An 8,344-nucleotide genomic window follows, 5' to 3' on the forward strand; every position below is an offset into this window, starting at 1 on the left:
ACTGATCCAATAAAAATTCAATTATGTCTATTAAATTGCCATGATAGATTAGTTGGCTGTTAAATTTTTAGCAATATAACCTAAAAAACGTGATAAATTTCATAATGTGTTTATTTATATAATTTTTATATATAAAAAAAACTCAATAAAAAGTACAGTTCACTCTCCCATACATTTATACTAGACTTTTTATTTTTTATTTTTTTATCACAAATGATCCATGACGTTTGCAAAATTATCATATTTCATTCCTAATGTTTTTTTGTGACACTGATAATCCTTAAAGTTACTCTCTACACATAAAAATGGTCCCTGCCGTTAGCTTTCGTCAAATTTTTCTTAAGTTGCTGACGTGACACGTGTGTAGAGCCCACACATCCAATAGTATAAAGCCACGTGGCTTTAAATAAATCCATAGAAAAGAAAAAGAAAAATACCTGCACCCTGCATTCTCACTCTGCCTGCACGCTTCCCCCCCCTCGCAGACCCACTTTTTGCCTCTCTCTCCCTACTCTTCCTCCTCTTTCTCTCTCTCCGTCTCCCTCTCCCTTTGAAATGGTGGAATCTCTTAGCATCTCGTATGATGAGTTCCCTGCCTACAATTTTTGAAATAATCTTCAATGCATTATGGCAATCAGCACAAACACGAAGATTCTTGATTACCCTAATAGATGAACGAGCTGGGCTGCTGAGGAGGGCATAAGCTACAGCAAGTCTCTCACTATGGGCAAGCAAAGCATCTTCCTTGCCTTCCTGATCTATGTCATGTAACACGAATCTAGTCTCTGGAATGTAACCAGCCTCCTTCATTTGTTCCCTTAAACCCCTAAGTTGAGCATAAATCTTATCATTCTCAGGATGAGATGTATCTCCTGCTCGATATTCATGGACTCGGCTCCTGACTTCTAAATATATTTTATTTTATTTAAAGCCACGTGGCTTTATACTATTGGATGTGTGGGCTCCACACACGTGCCACGTTAACAACTAGCAAAAAATTTGACGGAAACTAACGGCAGAGACCATTTTGATGTGTAAAGAATAATCTTAAGGACCATTAGTGTCACAAAAAAAGTTAGGGACGAAAGGTGATAATTTCGCAAACTTCAGAGACCATTTGTGATTAAAAAAAACCTTTATACTATTATTAAGAAAATTTTGTTTGTATATTGTTTTGAGATATGAAGCCTTGTCCATAACCAGAAGTACAAAAACTTGTATGAAAACGAGATAACATTGTTTTGTTATTCCCGACTAATCACAGACTGTCACATAAAAAAATTATCACGCGTGACATACCGTGATTGGCCGAAAATAGCAAAATAATGTTATTCCCATTTCATATAAGTGTTTCTCGACCAGCAAGCTCAACTTTAATTAATTGCTTTTCGGGCCTTGAGTTCAAGCCCACCCAATAGTCAGGCCTCTGTATCTGAGTCTCCAATGGAGAAATCAACCAGTTTGTAGAACCATGATCAGATCAAACAATAATGAAATTCTAAAAAACTTCATAGCATTTGGTTTTCGTGTAATGGAAGAATCAGTTATTCTTCAAAATGCGTGAATTTTGCAGTTAGAGACGGATTATCAAAATAGTGTTGATAAAATTATGAATAACATGTCAATGACACAACATACCAACGTGTTATCGATACATTATTGATCTTTGATATGAAAGTCCTCCGTTGAGAATTCATGTACATTCTAATTCATATTTGAACACACACCCAAATCAGCAAACAATTGATTACATCTGATCCCACGTTATAGTAACACAAACATGATCATGAACACATATATTACAAATGAAATCCTGCGCATCTCCTAAACCTTGTAACATCACTCCCTTGTGAAACTGCCATTCCAATCCCAGTCCTTCCCTCAATCCCAACACCTCTATAATACAACCTCCACTCATCTTCCTCCCCATCCATCTGAACCAAACATGGAGATCCAACCCCTTTGTTATCCCATCCACAATCCTCAGAGGCCTTCAAAACCACCTCATCATCCTTCAACCTTGTCCAATCCTTCAACCCATCTGGGGACACAGCCAAACCAATGCTCCTCCCACCATCACCACCAACACCTTCATATGCCATCAAATACTCCCCATCTTTCCTGTTCCTCACTACACATGGATTCATTGCTCCCAACTCATCAAAGTAACCACTTCTTCCTCCCCCTATTATTTTCCCCAATTTCACCCACTTAATCCCATCCCTTGATCTTGCCATCCCAATTGAGTAATTTCCCATCTCCAAATCAAATGAATGGTAATACATTCTAAGATCACCACTTTCATGGAAAACAACATGAGGTGCAGCAATGAATGAAGAATCCCACTCTCCTTGCAACCCCACATCAAACAGAGCCCCACTGTGATGCTCCCCTTCAATTCTAGCCCAATGCCTCCCATCTTGACTAATTGCCAAACCAGGCAAAGACTTGAAAATCTTCCCAATCCCACCATTTTTATCACTGATCAAACCATCAAGAAGGAACCTCTCTGGGTTCTCCAAATTGATTTCTTGAGAATGATTAGAAATATTCTCTGCCTCCTCAGCACTGTAGCCAGTGTAATAGAGCCAATAAACAGCACTGGAAGCTCTGACCTTTGAACTGGACATGACCACTACCTCAGAAGGCCTAATGCTCTGAGTATCAAATACCCACCAATCTTTGCCGCAATTGATCACCGCACCCACATCCTGGCTCGATTGAACTTGTCCAACTCCTCGTTCCCAATGAACCCCATTGCTTGAAACTGCTAATCCAATCGAATCCGAACCTGGGTTTGGATTTGAACTGGACTTCCCATAGTACCACATGTACCATCTCTCTTCCTCGTCACCCAGGAACCTCTTCACAACTGGTGACCCAACTTCTGCACTGTCCCATGAATTTTCAAAGCCCAAACCCAACACCAATCCTTTGGTATTAGATGAAGAAAATGAGGTTGATATAGGAGAAGAGAGTGCATCATTTGAAAAGGGCGTTGATGGGTTTGTCGGTTCTGAATTTAAATTGGGTTCAACGGTCGAATTCTGTTCTTTCTCGTTGTCAGTCGTGTCGGTGTCTGGCTTTATGGAGCATCGAGTTATCAGAGAAATGGCTCTGCTTCTAGGGTTAGAATTTGGGAGACAGAGAGCGTGTACGTTTGGTTTAGTGTGAGGAATTGGAGAGGTTAATGTAGTCGGATGGGTAGCTATTCTTTGGGTAATTGGAGTTGCAAAAAAGTTAACGGCTTTCATTGTTGTAGCAGAAGCTGCTGCTAGTGATGCTGCATCCATGGCTGCCAAGGAGGAGGAGGAGGAGGAGGAGCTCTGTGATAGTGGATTAGGTGATGTATGAGCTGCTGAGACCAATTAAATGCGGACACGTTTTCAAAATTGAAAGGCTCTGAGTTCGGGAGAGACAGAGTTCAAATGAGCCAGAGCCACAATTTCAGTTTTGATGATACACTTCTTATTTTATTTTCTCTCGTAACCAAAGTAAAGGGTTCGTCATGCCTGTCTTTTTCAAAGGCGTAAAGCGAAGTGTTTTCTGAAGAATAACATCTTTCGTCGATCTTGACTATCGGAACAGTGAAAGGAGAAAGTATTGGTGCATTGCATTTACAATGGTTACTGCTTTGATCACCATTATATTTACATAAACTTTATTTTTATTTATTTAAAATATTAACAAACAGTAATAAAGGCAAGATGTTCTTACACCATGAACACAAGGAAGGTATATGGAGTGATCTTTTTGACTCCTTTTACCACCAGCCATCTCAATGATCAATTGAAACCGCCCGCAAATTGATTTCCAAATTGGTAAATCACACATTGCTAAATATAGTTTGAGTCAAATTCCATATGGGCCTAATTTTCCATTCAATCGATCACTATAAGGAAAGTATCTGTTATTTTCTAATTCACGGAATATCTTTTGTGTCGATTATCGGTTTTTTTTTCTTTTGAATTATTTAATTTATTTCGTTTACAATTTACATGAGCTATTCCAAACATTGAAATTTTCAATTTTTGTCATTTACAAAATTTAATATATATAAATTTAAATACTAAAATCTTCAATTACCAAAAATTTAAATAATAAAAATTTAAATTTCATCATTTTAAAATTTTATGTAATTTTAAATTCTTTCCTCCAAATATAGCATAATGTAATTCCTCCAAATTTATACGTTAAAACTTACACCTGAGGCCAGGGTGTGCACAGATGATTTTTGGGTGTCCAGGGATATCACTAGCCGTCATCTTAAGCACACGTGTCCTTCCCAAATTAAGAAGATGGGGTCTAATTTCTTGTTGAATATTCTAAGGCCCGGCTAAAATAAATCAAACAATATTTGGGCCCATTCATTATGAGGTCCAAAAACAAAGAGGGCAAATTGTTAATATGCCACAAATTGGAGGGCAAACCCATCAACCCTCATCTCTGCTCTAGTCTAAAAAATCTCTGAAGTCGAGGCCGTCGTCACTCTAGCAGCAAAGGCAGCTGAACTGAACCCTCCGCAGTCAAAACTCCACATCGGTAAGATTTAAGAAATTAATTTGATCAAAGATCTTTATTGGGTTTGTTAATTCGCTTGTTAATTTTGTTAAAGTGTAATTCTTTAGGTTAATTAATCAAAAAGATGGGGAAGGACGCGAAGGCAGGAGGCAAAGGGAAGGGAAAGCAAGCGGCGGGTGGCAGCGACGAGGCTGGCTCTAAAGGAAAGGGAAAATCTGGGAAGTCTTCTGATGGGCTGGGCACTTGCACTTACGTGAAAGCAAGGCATGTACTTTGTGAAAAGCAAGGGAAAATCAACGAAGCCTACAAGAAGTTGCAGGATGGTTGGCTTGAAAATGGCGACAAAGTGCCTCCTGCTGAGTTCGCGAAGGTAGCAGCCGAGTACTCGGAGTGCCCATCTGGGAAGAAAGGTGGCGATCTTGGGTGGTTCCCTCGTGGCAAGATGGCAGGCCCTTTTCAAGAGGTGGCTTTTGCTACCCCAATTGGGGCTACCAGTGCGCCTTTCAAATCCACGTATGTGTTTCCAAGTTCCAATCTTTCAAATTTTTTAAAGCTACCATTTTGGCCAATTGGTTAGATTGCCCTGTTTGCATAGCTAATTAGCAATATCGGTGCTGTTGTTAATAGATTGGATTGGATTAAATTATAGGGCACAACCCATGTTGTAGGCCACATCAGTTTGCCTATTGATTGTGGTTGGCTGCTACCGTTTGAAGAATCATTTGTAATTCATGCCACTCCATAGATCTTGTTTTGAGTATGTACATTGTATAGTGATATGTACTGTTGGATTATCTGCTTAAAGATATCCTAATGTTGAACTCTAAGTGTGCTCACTGCCAACACAGTTAGCTGATTTTGTTGTTTTGGGAAATTGTGCAGGCATGGCTACCATATTATCTTGTGCGAAGGCAGAAAGAATTAAGACCTTGATTTCTGACGGAGCAAGTCCGGAACTTTGGCCATATGAATGATGTTTACTAGTTAGATACTGGTTTGTATTTTGGGCATTATGTTTAATGACTGGTGTGAAATCCTACTCTCTCCTTCTCTCTCATGGTTGCCTCTTTTTTTTCCTCTCTCCCATGGCAGTGATGGGACTATTGCAACATGTTTTGTTCAATAATATTTATATTTTTCGATCTAGGCAAATGATAATTTCCTGTTTACTGATATGATCAAATGCAATCCATAAGAAACATGTGTATAATGACTCTTTGATTCATTTGGTATCATGATAGTTAAAATGGTAGTTTCAATTTTGGAAGTGGTATGTTGATGGGTAGATGGCAGATGAAAAGGATGAGCTGCCTTTCACTGGGAAAAGAATACATTCAATAAGGTGCATTAAATCATAGTTAAATCCATATCCAGGTATTCAGCTCTCTTCTAACAAGCAACAATGGCAGTGCAAAGTAAAGAATACTTGATTTACATTCAATAGCAAAGTCATTCTACCACATAACTCTTATCAACAATCTGATCCAAAACAAAATGACTTTGTCGCATTACATTCCATAAAAACAGCAGCTACAACTGATCATGAGATTCATGACTACCGACTATCTTAAGGCCCCAGCTCATATCCTCGCAATGTCTCACATGAGGTACAAGCGCACCTGTATCAACCCCTCTCTTTGCTTTGCAGTCATAAAATGGGGGAGCATGGAAACAAGGCTCCATCGACATGACCTGATGGCAAGGCGGATTAGGCATTGTTTGATTTTCGGGCTTGTACAGAATCCATGGCTTCAGGCCACCAAGACCTTGAGCCACATATCCGAACGTTGACCATGCACTTGTGACCAACACATCACACAAACTCAGGAGATACATTTCAGCCCAAGCTTTTCTGTCATGCAGATTCTTATCTGTCTGCTGATGCCCTTCATGGCTTGGCTGAAAAACCCCAATTAAGTCCCCATTCACAGTTGGGTGTTCCCAGTACATATTCCTCATATTCTCAGAGTATCCTGAGGTTAAAGATGTAATTAGCACCGATTTCAGTTTTGGGATCCCCGATGGCGCTGTGACAACGGGTTTTTGCTTATCCACTTGAGGCAGCAATTTCTCCTTGAAAACACAGGCATAAATTTGATTCATCACATGCTGAAGTGGGCTAGGGCCTGACTCAAAAGTTCTAACTTGAATGCCAATCCTTTCATCTGCCTTTGCTAAGTGAGCTTGATAGTACCTTGTGATTAGCCCCCATACATGATTTGAGGGGTGGAAAAGATACCTACCCAGGTGGTGGAAAACAGAGTCCTTCTCTGGGAACAGCTTTTCAAGTTCTTGCTCAAAAGAGGGCATCAAGAAAAGTGATGGGACAAAGTAGTTATCTGTTCTCATTATCAACCAAGGGACTTTCCCAGTAAGACTTTGATATTCATCGCAGAAAAAAAGCTTATCTTGCTCATCATAATCATGAGCCAGATGGAGATAGAGAAATGATGGCACTAATTCTGATGAAGTCTTTTTCTTGTTTTTCAACATGTTCCCATAACAATGAGGAGATTTCTGATCAAATTTGTTGAATTTTTCCTTAATGGAGAAGTCTTTAGAGAGCAACCATGAGTTTTCAGGAAATGGTTCACAGAAGAGATCAGCCATGTCCTTCCCAGGGTCAACAAGTAGGACTCTGTTTGTGAGCAGAGCATAGAGGAAAGCAGAGGTTATGGTCAGTATCTTGTTCCCCAAGCCACTGTAAGATATCCAAACCACATACTTACACTCTGTTGAACCACGAACACTACTGTTGCCCTGATCACTAGACTTGAGTTGTGCCATTGCTGTTTTGTAGGATTTGGTATGGGGTCCACATTTTTTATGAAGATGTTCATAATTTCGTAGTCCAGAGAGAAGATAAGAAGATGGTTTGTGGGGTGAAATTTTTCGGTATAAATTGGATTGGTACCTACTCAGGCATGAGCCTTCATCGAACCCAGGAGCAATTAGTCCATCGTGTAGCGTGTCTTTGGGCATCTGGGTGTGGTCAGAGAAACCATCTTCTGCACATTGTAATTGTAAAACCAGAAAACAAACAAAACGAGAGTGAAATGGCTAAAAAGATGGAATTTTGATCGTAACCCACTTTCCACAGCAGAACCAAATTATAAATATTGCATGTAGAAAACAGAAAACGAAAAATTCAACGTATGAGATTTTGTTATTTCTTCTCTTACATTTTTTTCTCAGCCGCCAAACGCAGAAAAGAAAAGTCAAACAATTGAAGGATATTGAGAATTTGAATATGATTACCGGAGTTGGATGAAGAGGTGTCGTTAGGAGTGAGTCTTTGTATAACTCTGGCGTCTGCGAAGCCTTTGATCCGATCGGGAGGTGGGCTGCGAAGGACGAGAGAGAGGGTGACCAGAACAGGGAGAGAGACCAAAAGAGCCGCCAATATCTTCATCAAATTCATCGTAGTAATTAGCCCGGATTTCAATGGGGCGCCCAGAGTGGCTAAGATGGTGTTATACGGTGATATTCGCCTCCTGCTCCTGGATACACTCAGATCCATTAATAAATCAGAATCTCTCTCTGCAATTGGATTTCAACATGACATGGTTGACAAGCACCGTATCTCTGCCTGGATTCTTTTCATTAATGAGCCCAGATACATAGAGAGAGAGAGAGAGAGAGAGAGAGAGAGAGAGAGAGAGAGAGAGAGAAAGAGAGCTGTGTTGTGATGTGTTGTTGAGGAGGAGGAGGAGGAGGGAGTTTGGACTGGGAAGACTGTTTCGGGGTTGGCGGTTAAATTCTTAGAAAAGAGCGGGTTTCGTTTCGTCTTCAACACTCCAAACGTGGCAGTCTGGCACACTTC

General features: G+C 40.0%; 3 protein-coding genes across 4 annotated transcripts; 1 reads left to right on the top strand and 2 right to left on the bottom strand.

The window, feature by feature from the left end:
- On the bottom strand, window positions 1,611-3,464 carry LOC18790469. The gene has a single exon (XM_007224530.2). It carries the CDS (start codon window positions 3,291-3,293, stop codon window positions 1,800-1,802), a length of 1,494 nt encoding a protein of 497 aa, XP_007224592.1. The 5' UTR covers window positions 3,294-3,464; the 3' UTR covers window positions 1,611-1,799.
- Window positions 4,411-5,678, top strand: LOC18790997 (peptidyl-prolyl cis-trans isomerase NIMA-interacting 4). Its single transcript, XM_007225950.2, has 3 exons — window positions 4,411-4,542; window positions 4,629-5,034; window positions 5,404-5,678. Exons 2-3 carry the CDS (start codon window positions 4,646-4,648, stop codon window positions 5,444-5,446), a joined length of 432 nt encoding a protein of 143 aa, XP_007226012.1. The 5' UTR covers window positions 4,411-4,542; window positions 4,629-4,645; the 3' UTR covers window positions 5,447-5,678.
- On the bottom strand, window positions 5,589-8,344 carry LOC18792368 (galactoside 2-alpha-L-fucosyltransferase). 2 transcript variants are annotated; one of them, XM_020555434.1, is made up of 2 exons: window positions 7,780-8,344; window positions 5,589-7,526 (listed from the first exon to the last, which is right to left on the bottom strand). In XM_020555434.1, exons 1-2 carry the CDS (start codon window positions 8,039-8,041, stop codon window positions 6,052-6,054), a joined length of 1,737 nt encoding a protein of 578 aa, XP_020411023.1. In that variant the 5' UTR covers window positions 8,042-8,344; the 3' UTR covers window positions 5,589-6,051. The 2 variants fall into 2 exon arrangements, with proteins under 2 accessions (XP_020411023.1, XP_007221788.2); XM_007221726.2 differs by having other exon boundaries at window positions 5,589-7,529; window positions 7,780-8,343.

Source organism: Prunus persica, chromosome G1 (assembly GCF_000346465.2).
Source record: "Prunus persica cultivar Lovell chromosome G1, Prunus_persica_NCBIv2, whole genome shotgun sequence".
Lineage (NCBI taxonomy): Eukaryota > Viridiplantae > Streptophyta > Magnoliopsida > Rosales > Rosaceae > Prunus > Prunus persica.